Source organism: Anthonomus grandis, chromosome 2 (genome assembly GCF_022605725.1).
Source record: "Anthonomus grandis grandis chromosome 2, icAntGran1.3, whole genome shotgun sequence".
In the NCBI taxonomy this organism is placed as follows: Eukaryota; Metazoa; Arthropoda; class Insecta; order Coleoptera; family Curculionidae; genus Anthonomus; species Anthonomus grandis.
The window spans coordinates 8,039,566-8,060,522 of NC_065547.1; the positions used below are offsets into that span (position 1 = coordinate 8,039,566).

The window sequence follows — 20,957 nt, forward strand, 5'->3', positions numbered from 1 at the left end:
GCGGGACTCTGATATCTTACAACACAATCTTACTTCTTTTGTAAAGTGGGCTAATATGAATGATCTCTCTTTAAATATAAATAAGTGCTACTCAATTGGATTCTCTGGACTTAAAAATAAAATGAATAATATATACACTATTGATGACATAGTACTTAGTTCTGTTGACTCAATAAAGGATTTAGGAGTAGTCTTTGATACTCAGCTCAAATTTGGGGAACACTGTGATCTTGTGGAGGGGAAGGCCTCTCAGATGTTAGGTTTTGTTTTACGAACTTGTCGTGACATGTCTATATCTACTTTGAAGATACTTTATTGTTTATTAGTTAAAAGTCATTTAGAGTATGCCTCGATCATTTGGTCTCCTTTTTATAATTGTCACAAAATGCAACTTGAAAGAGTCCAAAAGAGGTTTATCCGGTACTGTTCCTACAAGTTGAATATGCAGGATAACCTACTTGACATGGAGGCAATATTAGGACTTCAATCGTTGGAATCTAGAAGGATTCAAAGTGACCTCAGCTTTGTTTATAAGGTTATTCATGGGCTTATTGATTGCCCTGCTCTCATCAACAGCTTTAATTTAAAGGTCGCTGCACGCACCCTAAGGAGACATGAATTGTTTGCTTTACCAATCTGTCACTCCAACTATTCTTTACATTCTCCAATCTGTCGTAGTCTTGCCTATTTAAACTCTCACCCTGAACTTGATCCATTTGCAAGCTCACTCTTTGGATTTATTGGTAAACTGGGTCAAATATTTTAAAATATTTTAATTTATTGTTTTCTTATTGTGTTTATTTCTTGTGTTTGTTTTGAAGACTGTCTAAATGTTCGTGAAAGTACTTTTATTATGTTAATTATACATATTTTACTTTATTTAACATTGTAACCAAATCTTTTGTAAAATGGGGTTTCATGTATATTGATTGAATAAATAAATGAATAAATGAATTATTCTCCCTTAATACGCATAAAATAGCAAAACAAAAAAAATATTTAAGACAAGCTTATACAGTACCTAAAACAATGAACCTAGTACTCCCAAAAGTAGTTAGAGAAAGGTGCGATTCTAATTACTGCGTGCTACATAATAAAAAATGTGATTACTGAAGAGCACAGAATGAAAATAATGATAGATTTTTATGCTTTAGGACAATTAAATTTACAACGTGAGTTTATATGTCAGCACGTTGTATGCAAGATACCTAACGTTAAAAAGAACGAGTCTCGAAGACAGCACACTCTTTTGTATTACCTTTCAATTGATGGTATTTTGACACCTGTCTGCAAAAAGTTGTTTTTAAACACATTGGATATTTCCGAAAAGATGGTTCGAACTTCTTTATCAAAACGCATGACAACTGGAGTTGTAGAAAAAGAAAAAAGGGGTGGAAGAAGGAACTGTTTAAAACTAAGAGATGACCAATCAATTCAATTCAATTTCAACTAAATCAATTTCGACATAAAGACACACATTTTGAGATTTCCAAAGGTAGAGTCTCATTATTGCAGACAGTCATCAACACGCGAGTATTTAAATTCACAACTCAATCTCATAAAAATGTACGATATGTATCAGCAAGAAGCACTGGATAAACGAAAAGGATTAAACCACATAGGGAGTTTATCAACCTACAGAAAAGTATTTAACACTATGAACTTATCCTTCCATGATCCCAAGAAGGATCAGTGTACGCTAAGTGTAAGAATACACGAAACTGCCGATGGCGCATCTGTTATTATTGACGACGATTTAAGAAAAGAATTTGATTTACACGTTGCAAATAAAAACAAAGTTCGGGATATTAAAAATATCCAAAAAGAAATGGCTTTGACTGACTCCAAAAGATTATGCGCGGTATTTGATCTACAACAAGTCATTGACTTACCTATTAGTAAGGAGAGTGTCTTATTTTATAAACAGCGACTTAGTGTCTACGATTTTACAGTGTACAACATAGCCACAAAAGATTGCTTTTGTTATACATGGCATGAAGGTCAAAGTAAGAGGGGATCTTCAGAAATATCTACGTGTCTATTTATGTTTTTGGAAACATACGACCAAGAAGGAATGAAAATTGTTGATCTATTTTCTGACGGATGTTATGGTCAAAATAAAAATTCTGTTACACCTTCCATGTTGCTTTACTTTTTAAGTAATAAAAGTAAAACCATTAAAGCCATTTACCATTACTTTTTTGAAAAATGTCATGGACAATCTGAAGGAGATTCGGCGCATAGAGCAATTTCTTCAGCTGTGTCAGCGACAGGAGACATCTTTATGCCAAGTCAATTAATACCGATTTTTAGGTTGGCTAGAAAAAGACACCCATACATCGTAAAAGAAATGACACACACAGATTTTTTCGACTTTAAATCTCTCTCTCAAGATTTGCGAATACTAGAGGAGAAGAATTTAAATGGTCGCAAGTGATGGAAGTAAAGGTTGAAAAGGCAAATTTGCAGAAAATTTTTTTCAAAACAAGTCATTTACAAAACACTTACAGACAACTCACTCTTCCTCGAAATATATGGAATAAAATTAAACTAAAACCTTTGAACACCAGTGAACAGAAAATTGCACTCAAGAAATACGAATCTTTATTATCCCTTTGTGAAGGAAAAAATGCTGTTGTTCGCCAAAAAAATTATAAAGATTTTTATACTAACCGATCTCATTAATGTTTTTTGTGTACTCCGTTAAGATAAATGTTAACGTCTAAATAAAACATATTTTAACCACTAAAACTACTTTTTTTTAATTATAACTGAAGTAAGGACGTATTTACTTATACATTCACAGAAATGTTTCACAAAAGGGCGTATAATTTTTTTTCTCTTTTTAAAGCTAAAAAATTAACCGGTGCTAAAAAAATGTGCTTAATATTATAATTTAAGCATAATGCTATAATATATTTAATCGAAAAGTTCTTCTAATTTATTGAAAAATAAAACACAGCTGGTTGAATATTTTGGAATTTTTAAATTGGCTGTTCTGTAAAATTTTACTATTTGATATTCGCCACTTTGTAAAAACATGGACGATGTGTACAGTTCGGAGTAACACAAAAATAGATTAAGTCACTATACTAATTGAAACGTAAAAACACTAAAAAGATCTTAACAAAATACGCAATTTGAAGTAGAATGTTTCAAACAGTTTTTTAAAATTATATCACAATTAAAAGTAAGGTCCTCGTCCCATCGGTGCCCCCCACCACGGCCTAAAATAAAACCACCTCAATATCTGAACCATAAACTCGTTAAATTCGATTTTTAGCACTTACACTTGTCTATTATACTGCATACTCCGCTCTGAAGTAACGAAGGCTCTGCCTCTCGAACCTCTTGCCATCCTTGTTGAGGCTAAAATCTCTCTACTTAATTTGTTATACCCTGAAAAAATACCCAAGAAATTATCCTTAAATAAATTTAAAAAATCTTAAAAACAGTTCTTAAATCTATAAATTTTAAATCGACAGTTATATTCATTTATTCTTTTAATGAATGTAAAAAAGAATAAAATTCAAATAAGTCCTCTAGCACATCCCTACACCACCAGATTAAAGAAAAATGAACATGCCGAAAAGCAAAAAAGCTATTGGTCAAAGACATTTCAAATATATCGCGCCAAAACTCTTCAATACACTACCTAAAATCCTACAAGATAATATGAAACATAAGTGTTTTAAAAATGTTTAAAAATCTTAAAAATTAGATACAAAAAAACAAAAAGCATAATATTCCATAATTTGGTGAATAACTCTTGAAATGTATTTTATTTTATGTATTATCTCCATCGGAGTTATAAAGCTTTAAATAAAATTTTAAGCTTATTGTATTGGTGTTACTACTAAAAAGTCAAAAGGATGTCAAAAAACTTTCAAATGTGGCTACAATATTGAAAAGTGTCCTATTCCCTAATGTGACTGTTTTACCGAATGTGACTTTTACTACCGAAATGTGACTTGTCAAGAATTTCACAAACAAGTGCCAAATTAGTGCCAGCTTATGTGAGTACCCGTTTTATTGCCCTTTTATGTTGATGTAATTTCTAGATATTTTTATATTGGCAAATAAACGTATATTTATTTATTTATTATTTAACTATAGACTTAACAAAACACACCTGTTGGTCCAGTGGGTTGAGCCCCACATGTTTCCAAAGCGACAAAGTCATCGACGTGGAGCGAAGGGGGCCTGGATGTGTTTGGAGGTCGTGATCTGAACAAATCGGGTCTCTGAGGGGCTGTTCTAGGAAACCCTCTGGGCCTCATAGGTGTAACTGAGAAAAAAATTAATATTTATGATTTAAAGAATCATTCAACGATGATTGACGTAGGGCTTACTGAACGGTTTCCTAGTTTTTACCCTTTGGTCATCGCTGTGCTTCAAGATTTTATTCATATTCGTCGGCTCCGTACGTGAAATCCTGCACAGTTTTTCGACCTCTTTGATTAAATTGAAATCCGACGGTAACTGACGGCAAATTTCAAACAAATCGCACTGGATCTATATGAAAAGAATAGTTCATACACTTTTATTAAAGTTTTTTTTAAACTAACCGTTTCTAACTCTCCCTCGCCTTCTTCAGCTGGTGTTACTAACCAGTATCGATCTGTTAGTCTTTCGTCGCAGGCATCTGAGGAACTAAACAGGATTGAGATGAAAAAAAGAGCAGTGAATTTTAAAGACTTACTTGAAAACTATTCTACAAGAATGTTGTGTTAGTAAAGGTTCTGGTTCTGGCAAGAAAACCTCTCTATGGTTCTCTGATTTTATTTCGGAATGGTCTACGCTTTGAAGCTGCTTTAAGAATAACGACAGTCCTTCAAGAATCGTTTCGAAACTGCTGTCATCTTCGGTTTCTTTCTGAAAGAAATAAATTAATTGCTGTCTCTCTCGAGGGCATATATTGGAATATACCATGAAAATTCTAGTAGTTTAGTTTCAAATACTTTAGACGTCGAGAACGACAACTTTACTTAAACGTTCTTTGTACTTTTTATAGTAGATTTTCATTATTTTTTGAGAATATTTTCACCAAAAAATTGGAATATGGTTTAAAGGGTTTTAGGCAAAAAATTAAAAAAAGAATAATGTAGGTAGTAAGGGCAGTTTTTTTAAGAGACTTGTTTGCTAAGGCAATTTCTTGAAAGAAATAATTGTAATATTAAAAAATTTAGCGCCCTTAGTATTAAATGCAGAAAAAGTGTAGCAGATTTAGGACCTCAAATAAAACTATAATAACGGCCTATTTCTGTCAAAGCGATGAAGTCCAATGATAAAATAAGTTAACATTGTGAAACTATTTATATTACGTCACTATTTCAGCAAATAAACAGCAATTGAAAATCTCATACGCTCAATTATTGCAAAGATGGAGAAAATAGACTTATTCACGTATTTAGGAAAAACATGAAAAATCTTTATTGATGCCTTTCATTACATTTAATTCAATTTAAATCAAATAATCTTAAATGTAATAATTTACTTGAATAATGGAAATATTTTGGAAATAAAAATAATAAAATTATAACAATAGGAGTTTTCCTAATAATATGAAACGTCCCTATTTCTTGGACTTAGCGCTTATTGTCCTTGTCTGTCCTTGTCCTATTAAATTAAAAAAGTGCAATTATCTATTTATTATACCGATTATCTAAAAGTGTTCGTAGTACTGTCGCGGAGTCAGCACGTACGATAGACGGCTGCTCGTATTTTGTCGCCTATGTAAAAAATAAATTAAACAGTTACATTATTGATTAATACTTGTACCACGTCAGATTTGATTTAGTGGAATGTTTTTGTTTTTGTTTCAAAGGCCATGGCTATGGCTGGACGAAACAATATGGATGATGGTGACCCTATAGAGAATTGTATCAAATGTAAGCAAGGGTTTGATGATGTTGGATCTATCATACTATGCAATGGGTGTAATAAATATTTCCATGGGAAATGCCAAAACATTGATATGCGTGGATTAAATATGAGGAAATTAACATGGAAATGCGAAAGTGTGAGCCTTTAGTAAGTGTATCGGAGGTTGATAAATAAGAACGTACGAGGAAAAGGAGTCGTGTGGAAGATTCTTTCCCTGTTGAGTCTGATTTTGCAAATGAGGTCAGTGCTGCGTTAAGATTTTTAGTTGAAAAAACTAATGAGCTGAACCAAAAAGTGGATCTTCTATTGGACGAAAATCGAGGTCTTAAAATAAAGGTTGCCAAACTTTCAAGAACACAAACCAATCAAGTGCACAAGTACCCATCATAAACGTAGTGAAGTCGTCCTATGCTGCAGCTGTTGCTAATAATAGTGACAAGGTTTTGGTGGTAAAACAAAAATGTCCTGAAAAAGATGTGCACCAGTTAAAGCAAGATTTAAGGAAAAACGTCAATCTCACTGATATAGGGGCTGGTTTATCGTTAGGTAAACCAACCAAAAATGGAGGTGTAATAATCAGATGTGGAAATAAGAAGGCAATTACTACTATTCAGTCTCAGATCCAAAGAAAAATTGGTGATAATGACAGTGTAAAAGTACCAAAGATCTTAGAACGTAGACTAAAAGTAATTGGTATTAATGAATCGGAGTATAACCTGAAAGACAATCAGATTACGTCTAAAATTGATAATGAAAACAACCTGCATAATACCTGACGCAGAAAAATAAAAATTGTAAAAAAAACCAGATTGTTAACAAAAAATTTTCAATGGTGTTGGAAGCTGTTGTGATGATAGCACTTACAAGATTTTCATGGAAAAAGAGAGGATGAATATCGGGTGGAATCGGTGTCCTGTGTTCAATGAGTATGAAATTCGAAGGTATTTTAAGTGTTGTCGGTCACCTGTTAAACGAATGTAAAGGAAACAAGGTGTGTGCTAAGTATAGTGGACCACATGATGTAAAAGATTGTAATGTTAATAGTGTTAGGTGTATAAATTGTGTTACATCTAATTACAAATTTGGCCTTAGTCTTAATGTGAATCATGTTTCTTGGGACGTCAATAAGTGTGATTCTTATAAGAGAATTGAAGAATTTCAAAAAAATAAGTACATTAAATAGCAACTAGACTTAGATATTGTACTTAACACTAGTATAGTTTACTTTAATTACCAGGGTTATCTAAACAACTAAGATAGCATTGTCTTATTGGTAAATAATTGGACGCCCAAGATCTTACTATTGAGTGAGACTCATGTAACGCGTGAAATTGAACCATGCGAGCTGATCATTGCTGGGTACAGGTTGGAACAATGTACGAGTGATAACAGTAGAACCGGAAGGGTCATGGCTCTAATCAGAGGTGATATGAAATATAAGGTTAAGTCTGTAGTGTCTGATGGAGGCTATGTTCGGTTGTTGTCTGTCGTGCTGTCTCTGATTGGCATTAACTATTTGTGTTCAGTTTTATATCATTCACCTCAGAATGAAGATGCCAAATTTATAAATCTTTTTGAAGATTACTTAGAACAAGTTCATGATTTTAATGGTAGTAACATTATTATTGGGGATTTTAAGTTTGACTTATTAAAAACCCCTTTTTATGGTAACAAAACTCTAAATAGCATTTATATTAATGGATTTAACCAAATAATAAATACACCAAGTAGAATAACTCCAAGAAGACAGACACTCATTTATTATTTAATTTCAGATGATAAACATCTTCAGCATCAAGTCCATCTAACACCTAAAATTAGCGATCATTCTATTGTATGCATCACTATTAGTAATAAACAAAAAGAACAGCCCATAGACATCATAAGATATCAAAGGTCTCTTAAAATTTCCAGTTGCAATAAACTTCAGAAGGAAATGCTTACAATCAATTGGAATAAAAATTGTACAGACGTCAACTTACTAGTTGATAGCTTTGTTGTGGATATTAAAAACTTTTTTGACACTATGTGTCCAAGAGTTAAAATTGTTCAAAAACAAAAATACATTGATAAGAAATGGATAACACCTGATATAAGAGCACAAATCCAGGAAAGGGATCGATTTTACAAAAAAGCTGTCATAGAAAATAGTTAAATCATATGGAATGAATATAAAAATCTAAGAAATAGTATTGTAAACAAAATAAGGGTCGAAAAGGAAAAATTTTACATGCAATGCATAGAAACAAATAAAAATAATCCAAAAGAACTGTGGAGAAATGTGAAGACTCTGCCCGGAAAGAACCAAAATCTACTGAATGAAATACTTTTTGATAATATCATATGCACACATGAGGATAAAATTGCACAGAGATTCAATAATTATTTTGTAAATAGTATTGAAGATATTATTGAAAATAGACCTCAAGAGCCAAATGGACTAACAGATATTACAAGAACCCCAGTACCAAATAGTATAATGACAAAATTTAATAAGATTTCCATGGCAAGAATAAAGGAAATACTCAAAGATCTAAAAAATTTTGGTGGGGGTGAAACTGGTATTTCAAAGCAGGGTCTGTGCGATGTGACTTATGCTGTTGGCTTATACCTTATTGAGTACTGGCATCTTTCCAGAATCCTGGAAGCCGTCTACTGTTGTTTTTGTTCCCAAAGTACAAAACACAAAACGTGTAAATGAATTTCGACCTATTAATACTGTGCCAGTCTATGAGAATCTTCTAGAAGTTTGTGTCAAAGAACAACTTCTTGACCACTGTAATAATAATAAATTTATTGCCCCGGTTCAGTCAGGCTTCCGTGAGAATCACTCATGTAAGTCTGTTCTTATAAGTATAGTTAATAATTTTCATAAACCCTAGACTCTGATAGCCTCGTTTTAGCTGTATTTTTAGATTTTAAAAGAGCATTTGAAACAATCAGTAGGAAAATTTTAATTAAAAAATTACAACATTTGGGAATAAGAAATAATGTTTTGAGGTTGTTTCAGTCATACTTGTCCAATAGGACTCAATGTGTTAGGTGTCTGAAAGTATTAATATGAAATATGGTGTGTCACAAGGAACAGTTTTAGGTCCTTTACTGTTTTTATTATATATTAATGATATAATACATGTAACTCAAAAGTGTAAAGTAGTGCTATTTGCTGATAACACTATGATGTAGTAGGAAAAGATATCCTTTACATGCGGCAGGACATAAACATTGAACTAAATAATTTATTTAACTGGCTCTGCGATAATAAATTGAGTTTAAATGCAAAGAAATCGAAATTTTGTTTTTTTGGTAAAAAGTCTAGAGTGGATTCTCTAAATGTTAGCGATATGAGGATTACTGTTAATGGGGAAAACATTTCGTATGAAAGAGAAATTAAATACTTGGGCACGGTTCTTGACGCTAACTTAAACTTTCATGCGCATGCAGATCATGTAGCAAGGAAATCTTCAAAAAAAGTTGGTTTCTTGACAAGAATTGGTAAAAATTTATCGCTGCGCACAAAATTATTGCTTTATAATGCCATTGCTCTTCCCCATCTACAGTACTGCTCCACTTTATTGTATAACTTGCCACGTTATAAGATGGATCGACTTGAAAAAATGCAGAATAGCACAATGAAACTGATCTTAAGTTGTAATCGATATACACCTGTTTTATCCATGTTATGTGTTCTAGATATGATGTCTGTAAGCCAAAAAATTAAGTATAATGTCTATCTGTTTTATTTTTAAATTAAAACATCAAATGCTGCCGGAATACATATGTTGAGAGTTGAATTTTTTTTCAGATGTACATCATTATTATACAAGAAATCTTTACATTATTATACAAGACTTCATCCTAGTCAACAGATGTAATACGGTTCAAATGCTCAACTCAATTCTTAACAGAGGCTTGATTGAATATAATAATTTGCCTATAAATATTAAAAACTGCGACAATTTTAATCGGTTTAAAGGGCTCTTGAGAAAATTTTTATCTAATTAATGAGTGTAGTAAGTTTTTTAAGGTTCTATGAGATATTCCTTCTTAATTTTATGTAAAGTATTATAATTAGTGTCTTTTATTGTTATTCGACTTGCTCCAACTTTAGGCTGTGACCTGATGACTTGGCGGGGTATTTCTGGAAAACCGGAGGCGGTGATTTTTCATGGATTACCGGGACGATATCTAATGTCTGCCAGGAAACCAAGATGCCCTGTTTAGCATGGGTCGACCTAGAAAACATGGGTCGTGACATGTTCGAAAAATAAATACGAGCCGACCTTGTGATGCAACATCAGCAGTAACATCGATTTTTGTTTTTGTGATAGGTAAAAGTTGTGTGGAATTTTATAGGATCTATTTGTGTCCTGGCTTTGATTATTTTTTTTCTCGCAATTGTTTATTTTTACTTAAGTTAAGGTTGGAATTTAAAATTATTATATAGACATTTGTGTTTTTTTATAATGTTAGTGTATAAGCACACACAAGTATTTAGTTGCTTAACTGCTTTTTTGTATGCTGTGTTAATATTTTGATGTAAAAAATTTTGTAAAAAAAATATAATTGGAATATAAAGCTTGCAAAGAATAGCGTAAATGAATCTTTTTACGTTTTGGACAGATTCAGTGTTAAGACAATACGATAACTAAGCCGTTTAGCTATTGTTCCGATTTCTTTTCAATTTAATTTTCATTGATGAGTTCATTTGGCATATATTATATATAAAAAAATACGAATGTCTAACCTCATCACTGTCGTCTATTATTCGAATTTAATTAAAATTTAGTATTTAAAGCTTATACCATATTATACTTATAGGAGAACCCAAATGATTCTTTTTACCTTTTGGACATATTCAGTGTTAAGAAAATACGATAACTAAGTCTAAAACTCTTATATCAGTTTTATTTGAGGACCTAAGCTGCTACACTTTCTTTGCAATAATTGAAATATTCTTAGAACCTTTAGTTAAATAAAGGACATTTCTTACTCAGTAATTTCATATAAAAAAGCAATATTACACCTCAACAATTAAAGACTCAACACCTAAAAACTAAAAACCTCAACAACTAAAGGCAATTTTGTCAAGCAAATTTGAATCTTGAAAATGGCTTTTGCAAACACAAATCCAAAATATATAAGAAAATATGTGATGAATGTTCATCAAATTGCTCCCTTACTATCCACTTCTTACCTTTAAAATCTCTTCCAGAAGCACAAATGGATGCTTACTATTCTCCTCACTATCCGAACTCCAACCGATCAAACTTTTCACCTCGCCAACACCTAAAGTGATGGTCCTTGGATCGTACAACATGTTGCCCTCATCATCCTCCTCCGTGGTCAAACAAACTCTCAAAAACTCCACCAACGTATTCAAAGTGGACAAACATTCCGGACTATTCTTGGCAAACTCTTTTCTTAACTTGTTCAATATGACCAAGAAAATCTTGTCCCTCTTTACGAGCTTTTCTCTGAGATGATAAAATCCATAGTCATGTTCGGTGAGGAGCAACAAGGTCCTTACTATAGGCAAATACGTGACAAAGGAATTTTCAATGGCCAAATGGTCCAGGATCATATCGATAAAACTTTGCAGGTGTTCCTTGATAGGCAAAGAGTTCGCCAAGTAAACTTCTGAAGACACCTTCATATCTGCTTGCTCGGGACTCTGCAGCAAACTGATTTCAATGTCGCATAAGCTCTGCACAACGCTCAAAATACACTCTTGCGCTTGTATATGATTGTTCGATAAATCGCTCGTTTTCACTATCTGAGAAAATATCGGTATTAAACCGGAATACTTTTCACTTTTTCCGGTGATGTTGGCGTCCGAATGCACCAGATGTAAGACGGCACATTTAATCGGACTATGGGTGACTAAACAAGCCAAGAAATTTAACAATCGCGCAACGTGGCTGGAACAAACGTTCTTCTCGTTCGAAAGCAGGGCGTTATAAATCGTATCCAAGAAGCCCTTGGCGATCATCAAAGCAGAATTCGCCGCCAGATCAGAGATTTGGATGCAAATCCTCCGCAGAAGGTTTAATAGTTGCGGCTGAGACGAAATACAGATTTTATTGATGGTGTCCTGAAGTAAAGCGCTGTGAGGATGGAGGTGGGCAGACCAGAGTTTCCTCAGGTTGATGATCCAGGAGATTTCTTGTTTCGTCAAGTCGTCTCTGGTTTGAATCGGAAGCGGCAAAGGTAGAAGTTCCGACAAAACCAGAAGTCCGGACACGAAGGTGTACGGGGCGGTAGTTATGAACTTTATCACCTCGCCGAGCATTTGGGCCCACAGGGTTTTGCTGATCGAGTCTTTTTCATGTACCTAAAAGATTCGAACTTTTATAAGTTAACGTTTAAAATACATAAATGAGATTAAGTGATTTGAGAAACTATTATATTATAAGCAATGCTAAAATCAAACGCTGCTGGAGCAGACGGAATTACATTGACTATGTTAAAACTAACTATTCCGCTTTTGTTAAATCATATCACTCATATCGTTAATGTTTGCCTCGAAAGAGAATATTCCCCTATAGCCTGGAAGATAGCCGTAATATGTCCAATACCCAAAGTTAATTCTCCAACAAAACCAAAAGATTTAAGACCAATCAGTTTATTATCTGTGATTAGTAAAATCTTGGAAAGGATTATTTACAATCAATTGTTTGCGTATGTAAATAAGAATGGGTTATTGTTTAGAAATCAGTCTGGATTACCACAGAAAAAATGGAAAACAGAGTTACGAACAGAATAAAACTTGTACGTGATCAAGTTTAAGCAGTCTGGGTTGATTTTTATTTCTTTTTCGATTCCAAATTCTTCTATATAATCCAGATCTTTACAGTTCTTATGGTTAAATGGGTGTTTATACACTCTGCTGTTATCTGGATTGGAGAAATTGTGATTAGATGTTTTTAAATGTAGATCAAAAGCTGATTTATTCGGTTTAGAAATGTGCTCTTTAATTCTTGTCTCGAGTTTTCTAGCGGTTTTACCGATGTAAGTGGCAGCACAGTCCTGACAATTTAGCTTATATACCCTACTTTTATCACTATGAAGGATTTTTTGTTTATCATCAATTAAAGTTGCCTAAAGTATTCACTAATTTGAACGAAATTTTTATATTGGGGGAACAGTGACAAATAAGTGATTAGAGGTTTTTTTGGTTGTGAATTTTCCATTTTGGGGGTAAGCACTAAGTAAATTGTTTTGGTTTTTGTGCTTATTTATTAATTTTCCAATCGTTTCAACATTATAACCGTTGTCAATAACTATTTGACTACTTGACGTTGTCAATAACTAACTGTCACTAACTATTTGTTTAATGATATTAACTTCATCTTCAACGAAGTCTGTGGGGATTAGGAGTGTTTTTTGCGCCCAGTTTATATAACAATTAAGTGTATATAATAACTGATATACTCATTAAAAAAGAAAGGTCCCAAAGTCAGTCAAATTATCTTCACATGTCTGAAAAAGGTTTAAGTGCAGGAAAAATGATTCCAGGACCTCCACCACTGAAAATACCCGAAATTTTCTCCAGGAAGGATTCTAGAACTACCGACTTCTTTAAATTTAGAAGTGGCTGGAAAAAATATTAAAAGCTCCCGCCGAACCCAATATGCGCTTTTTAACCGATCGGTTGCGAAATATGAACTTTTTTCAATAAATATGCAGGGGTTCGTAATTCTAAAACTAGAGGTTCGTACGTTTCCAATTATTATCGATATGACGCATTTTCTACTCATCAGAATATGCTTAATAAATATGTATATTACCAATAAACTTACCTCATCGGAAATCGGTTGAGTATACACCAGCAACGATTCCACAATAGCAATTTTACATTCTCTCACCATTTCGCTGACCGGAAAACTGCTTAACAGATTATACGTTTGCAATAATACCGGTACAGCAGTCAAGTCTTTAAACTCAGTATTCCTGCACTGAATGACGTATGCCATCATTTTACTCAGCAAAACGATCGTCGGATAAATGATATTCACTAAACCGATTCCTTGGTTGGATACAAAGATGGAACTGTGCAAACCGGGTTGCTCGAAATGGTTGCACAACTTCTGCAGTAGTTTCACTAAAATTGTCACCCCGTCCAGCGAGTAAAGTTGCAAAATCACATGCTTATATTTCAGTTCCACGTAGTTGCAAAGCGGGTTTTCGCTTATAATCGGGCTTTTGTTGTTAAACGGTGATATTCCTAAATGCTTGAGGATTCTTAAGCAGGTTACCAATGAACCCGGGTGAGAGATCACTGTTTCAGTATGTCTATTAATGATATCTACGAAGGGGGCAATGTTGTCATAAGACAAGGCATTAATGTTATCTAGGGGCATCAAATAAGTCTTAATTTCGTTGATTTTACTAGATAACACTGGATCGTAGAGCATGTTAATGGCGTCCCTGATCCTGTGGGCGTATTTTTCCAAAAAACTCACATTGGCAATTACTACTACGGGGAAATAAATCAGATCTAAAATATATTCGGCCGCAGGACTTTGCTTGAGTTTCATTAAAGATGATTCTTCAATAAACTGAAGTTGCGATATAATGTTTCCTCCCATGGCAAGGGTTTCGCCCACACAAAACTTCCCTACCGTACTGAACGTTAAGCAAAACAAGTTATGTAAGTGATCGATAATTTCTAAAGAATTACAGTCGTAATTGCATTTTTTACCCATATCCAGTAAGCATTCTACGTGATACAAACTTTGAATTTTATAAGCGATTTTAAGTCCCAAGTTGTGACTATGCAGCTCAATACTATCGTTAATACTATACTGCATCTCCTCATCGGTTCTTAGCAAGCACTTTAGTAAAACGTTAATAGTTTCACAGTTTTCCGACAAATATTCCAACCCTTCAACGGTATCGAGTAACACGGACACTATATCAAATATAGGGGTTTTAATTGGCGGTAAGTTCAACGTACTGGGTGACGTAAGCAATAAGACGAAGCACTGGAGCAAATTGAACATTTTAAAATAGCGCACCAACACGTTATTTGTTTCGGTGCGGATTATTTCAAACTGGGCCGCCACCGGTAAAAATCTCTTGGGTTGCGAGAGGCTGAACGGGCCGCTGTTACAATAACTCAAAATCTGATTTAAAGATTTCGTTATCAGGTTGATTTCCTCGGCGGAGATGTCGTGCGAGACGTTTTTAAGTTTGATTAAGATGCTGTGGATCTTATACATGATCTCGTAAACGTTTAGTTTTCTTATGATGGAACTTAGGGCGAACTTTTCTCGGACCAGCGGGTTCTTTTGCATAGCTTCCACGATGGTTTTGTACCCGTTTGAATTGTTAGCCGCAATATTATCTATTAAATGTCCGTTCTCGGTTACGTTAGCTTGGTTTCCTTGTAAGAATTTTTCAATGGCGAACTTGTGCAGTAAGTAAGAATCTAGGGCTTTTAGGATCATCAGTTTTATGGAAAGGGCCATGAATTCTTGCTGGTATAGATTAAGCAGCTCTTGGTGAAGGTTAAATCCTTGATTCCATATGTACTCTATGTACTCCTCGCTGCTGCATAACCATTCCGTTAATCTAAAAATTTAACCGTTTAGATTGATGAGGATTGGCTTCTATACAGGGTGGTCCAGTTTGTAAAGCGGAAATTTACTTAGCAGACAGAAAATCTTAAAGTAATATCAATTTGCAATGTAAACTTTATTTAAAAAATGCTTTGTTACAAAGATACAGAGTGTCAAAATTTTAATTAAAATATTTAAATAATATTAAAATAAATAATAATTTTAATAAATATATTTTCAAAACTACTTTAGGTATTTAATTGAAATTTGGGACATTTGGATAGGTAGCAAAGATACATTTTCTTATGAAAAAAAATATTATTTTACTTCAACCAGTAGCGTATGGTCGGACCCATCTTCGCACAATCTTCATTGGGGTTTTGACGCATCGCATTGCAGACTTGCTGAAATTCTATTCCTGTAAATACGGGATTTTGTGTAAACTTCTTTAATAGCACCCCATGCGTAATAATCTAGCGGATTAAGATCCGGTGACGTCGGTGACCACGCTACTAATGCAATACCATTAACAAGTTCATTATTTAAGTCACTTCTCCCCAGCCGGTCAATCCATCATTGTGGATAATTTGTATTTAGCAATTTTCTCACACCTAATCCAAATTATATCAAAAGCACGAGATGTATGGTTATTTAGATTATTATTTCGACGGTTTCTATTTTGTTCATTGTTACCACGCAGGCCAAAGTTCCGGAAATTCTAATCGAGTTCTAATAAAACTGCTAGCATCTGGAATTCCGCTATTAGGGTAGCATCTATGATAGACCACGTCTCCGAAACCCTGATAGTAATAATATTTTGTGTTTCATGGCCTAATACATTTATTTTTTTAGCAAACTACGTATTAAATAAAAAATATATAATATGTTAATGTAAAGTAAGCAAGAATTCCAGTCATAATTTGTACTCAATATAAAATAAGCTATCCTTATTATCTAACGTAGCGAGCCAAGGTTCATTTAAATATCTAAAGTAGTTATAAAGACATAATCAAATTTAAATATTTTAATTAAATCTTTGACAGCCTGTATCTTTGTAACGATGCATTTTTCGAATATAGTTTATATTATAAACTGATATTATTATTAACAGTTTATTGAATATATTTATTATGCTTTATGCAGGTCAGGGGTCTTATTATGCTGTTAGGGATTCTTCATTGTATGACAATTATATGTTAATATAATTTTAATTTGCATTATAAATTATCCTGTTCTTGTATATGTCAGGTTTATTTCAATACTTCATGATAAATTTAAAAAAAAAAAATTTGATTGTTTATTAGAAGCGATTTCAATTTTAAGTCAAGTTTATAGTATATTAAGTTAAGTTATTATTATTATTATTATTGAATTGAGAGGGTTTAATTATGGTAATTAGGATAAGGATAAATTTTAACAAGTTTTAGAACGAAAGTTCTTGAGCAATATGTTTATAATAAATTAAAAAAATAAATAATATCTTTTGGGGGCATATAATATAATATGGAATACTTTTGGAATATTATTATTTTGTTTACATCTGGTTTTTTGCGCGGTAGGAAGTGGATAAAACTTAGAGACCATCAGGCCACATTTTTTTCTTATTATATGTTTGCATATTATTATATAGTCGACTGTTTTTTTTGTGCATTTTTTTGTGGAATGACATGGAATTTGGAGGGATGGGGCGGTGGGGCGGTTTGGCACGGGTTGGGGTGGCGAAGGGTTGACGTATACGATGGGGGATAGTTTTGAAATCCTGCAGGATCGGCAATCTGAGGCCAATTTCAGTGTTGCTCATTTAAATCTTCGCTCCATAAAAACCGGTTTCGATGAATTTCTAAATTATGCCAGTGAATATGACTTTGATATTTTGGGAGTTACAGAGACTTGGCTTACACCAGATGATGATAGCTTGATTTTTAACATACCTAATTATAATTTTATAAGGAAAGATCGGAATGGGCGGGGTGGCGGGGTTGGTATTTATGCAAAGAAAGTCATTAAGTTCTCTTTAGTAACATTTCCCCATATAACTGATGAGTTTGAGTATTTAAGTATAAGGTTTATTGCAAATAAAAGAAATATTTTATTAGTAAATATATATAGGCCACCCTCTTCTAGCATGCCTACATTTCTTGAACTTGTTGAAGAAATTTTTACTATATCTGTTCCATGCTATGATAGTATAATTTTTATGGGGGACTTAAATATAGATTTACTTAGACCAACTGCAGCAACTCAAAACTTTAAGTATCTTTTGGAAGTATTCGATCTTCGGCAACTGATTAATAACCCTACTAGAATCAACAATCGGTCTAATACCCTTATTGACGTCATTGTAGCTAGCAGTAACATCGAGTGTCTTAGCTCTGAATCTACCTGTATATCGGAGTCCATATCTGATCATAATCTAGTTCAAGCGATTTTAAACTTACCAAAATCTAAATTATGTAAAAAAGTTGTTAGGTCCAGGGACTACAATAGTATTAACATGACTTCATTTGGGGAGGAGGCCCAGCAGCTACAGTGGCATAATATTTATTATATTTCTGACATTAATCAAAAAGTGTCATTACTTAGCAATAATATTTCCTATTTAATAAATAAATACGCTCCGTTTAAAACAAGACTATATAAGGATAGACCATTTACGCCGTGGATAACGAGTAATATTAAACATCTAATTAAATTAAGAGACAAAGCTCGGAAAAAATATACTCGACAAAAAACTCTCGTGAATTTGTCATATTACAGGCAATTAAAGAATTATACTAAACACGCAATTAATCGCGAAAAAATTACTTTTTTCAAGCAAATGTCTACAGAAAAGGGTAAAGAATTTTGGAACAAAGCAAAAAAACTTAATTTTACTAAAAAAAAGATTGACTCTATTCCTGAAAATCTCAATTTACCCGAGGACTTAAATAATTTTTTTTCGAACACCGTGGGCCCTACTAATTCAACATCATTAGAAAAACTTAACTTTTATAATTCAAATACATTTAGTCACTTTGAGACGGAATTTAATATAAGTCTTATAACTGAAAATAAAACTGTCGATATTATAAATAAAATAGGGTCAAATGCAATAGATGGTGATGGAATTTCCATTAGAGATCTTAAACTATGTCTTCCTTTTTGTCTTAAGCCATTAGTCAATATTTTAAATTCCTGCATCTTAGAAAACCAATTCCCCGATGATTGGAAAAAAGCGATACTCATTCCCTTACCAAAAATACCTTGTCCAACAGATTATAAAGACATTAGGCCAATAAGTATTCTGCCTGTCATTTCAAAAATCTTAGAACGTCACGTATATAACGAAATAGCTGACTATGTTTATAATTTAAAAATTATTCCTGATTGCCAGTCAGGATTTCGTAAATCTTATAGTACTATAACAAGTCTTATTAGTATTGTTAATGATATCAGGTTTAAAGAGGATTCAAAGGAAATAACTTGCCTAACTCTTTTAGATCTAAGTAAAGCATTTGATACCATAGATCACCAAATGCTTTTGGCAAAACTGCACTATTATGGTTTTTCGGCAAATGCCATAAATTTTTTTAGCTCTTATCTTAAAGATCGGTTACATTGTGTCCGAACGGTGAATGATGGTGAATTTAAATTTTCAAGGTTTTTGTCATTTAAAAAAGGGGTGCCTCAGGGTTCCATATTAGGCCCCTTACTTTTCTCTTTATATGTTGCTGATATGAATCAGTGCATCGAAAATTCTAAGCTGCACCAATTTGCTGACGACTCCCAAATTTATAATTCTTTTAAAATATCAGATGCTCAGGTGGCACAGAATAAAATTAACGCCGACTTAAATCAGATTGCTTTGTTTGCTGAAAACCATAACCTCAAATTAAATGCTTCAAAGTCATGTGCAATGTTTTTTTCACAAAATAAAAGTCATCTTCTAGATTGCATGGAAAATTTTAAAATTAATATTAATGGAACAGTTATACCAACCGTTGCGGAAAAACGTAATCTAGGGGTTATATTCGATTCAAATCTCAGCTTTGCCTCCCACATTAAGAACAAAATTAAAATTGCTTACGGTCGTTTAAAAAACTTATATCAATACAAAAATCAGTTACCATCAAACACCAAATATTTGCTTTGCAATTCGCTTGTACTGTCTTTGGTGGATTATGCGGACATTGTGTATGGCGACTCACTAACCGTATCTCTGTCAAGGACGGTGCAAAAACTGCAAAATAGTTGTATGCGTTTTTCCTTTAATATATCGTATAGAGACCACATTACTCCTTATCTAAATTCACATTTTATATTAAATATGAGAAATAGAAGCAAGTGTCATATGTATAATTTAATTTACAAAATAATTAAATCAGGTCAGCCGCCATATTTAAGAGACTTATTTTTTCACCATGATTATATACACAATGTAAGAAATCCAAATTTAATTAGAATTCCATTTCATCGAACATCAGGTTTCAAAAAATCATTCCAGTATGTAGGCATTCATATGTGGAACAGGTTACCGGAATACATTAAAAATAGTTCACCAAAGAAATTCATTGCATATGTTAAAGAAATTCTTCTTGATTCTCAATTAACATAGGCATTTTAACAAATTCACGCCATCAAATTCTTATTAAAAATATAATTTAATTATTTTTATTTAATTGCAACCATATTATTTTTGAATTTTTACTTTTTAAATCAACACTGGTCTTGTTGATCTTGCAGGCATAAAAATAAAATTTTAAATGGTTCATTTTGGAATATCTATTCATTTTTGCGTCGTGTTGCCCTCGTTTTCCAGCCTCGGCTCGTGTTTTTTGCCGCCCTTCCTCCTCTCTGTCTATTGCACAGATGGTACCTATATTAATGTAATTGATATAGTAAATTATTACACTATATTTTTTTTTTGTTTTTATCTTTTATATGTTTTTAGGGTTTAATGACTTATTTTCTTAATAATTATAATTGGGAAAGTCTTTATTCTTCTTTTAGTTGTAATTAGGTTAGTATGTTTTAACGGTCTGAGCAGCACATGCGCGCTAGCCCGTGTATGTGTTATCGGTTGTTTTTATAATCGCAGTTCAGTCCGCATTACTCTTAGCATTGTGTAAATTCTTGTAATAAAAAAATGTAATTTTCTATGTACAATGTTTAAGTGGTAATAAAAGTCTTTTGAATTTGAATTTTTGAATTTGAATATTATTTTGAGGTGTCCTATCTGCTATTCAAGTTTCCGCTGTCAAAACTGGACAACCCTGTATAAATAATTATGGGAACTTAACGCTTTCAAATCTAAGACGAGAAAATATATAACAACGGGGTAGTATTTAAAAATTTGGATTACTCTTAAGGATTTTAACATTACAACTAGTAAAGAAAATAACTCCCTTTTACCAAACTTAAGCAACTCCCGATGAAATTAATTTGTTTTTTTTTACAAAATATCTCAGATTGTAGTAAAAGGAAAGATTATTATAATAGCATTTTTTTGATCATGCAATAAACTTTTCA

At 32.9% G+C, this 20,957-nt stretch overlaps 1 protein-coding gene across 2 annotated transcripts in view; it reads right to left on the reverse strand.

Annotated features, from left to right (window-relative positions):
- Positions 1–2,966: 2,966 nt before the first annotated feature.
- LOC126748188 (protein virilizer) overlaps positions 2,967–20,957 on the reverse strand; it is a 52,470-nt gene continuing 34,479 nt past the window's right edge. For both annotated transcript variants that reach the window (XM_050457243.1, XM_050457253.1), the window contains exons 10-17: positions 13,689–15,462; positions 11,084–12,220; positions 4,703–4,875; positions 4,569–4,653; positions 4,353–4,515; positions 4,133–4,288; positions 3,291–3,399; positions 2,967–3,227 (exon numbers count right to left, since the gene is read on the reverse strand). In XM_050457243.1, coding sequence (XP_050313200.1) covers positions 3,185–3,227; positions 3,291–3,399; positions 4,133–4,288; positions 4,353–4,515; positions 4,569–4,653; positions 4,703–4,875; positions 11,084–12,220; positions 13,689–15,462 — 3,640 coding nt within the window. In that variant the 3' untranslated portion in view covers positions 2,967–3,184. The remainder of the gene's footprint in view (positions 3,228–3,290; positions 3,400–4,132; positions 4,289–4,352; positions 4,516–4,568; positions 4,654–4,702; positions 4,876–11,083; positions 12,221–13,688; positions 15,463–20,957) is intronic.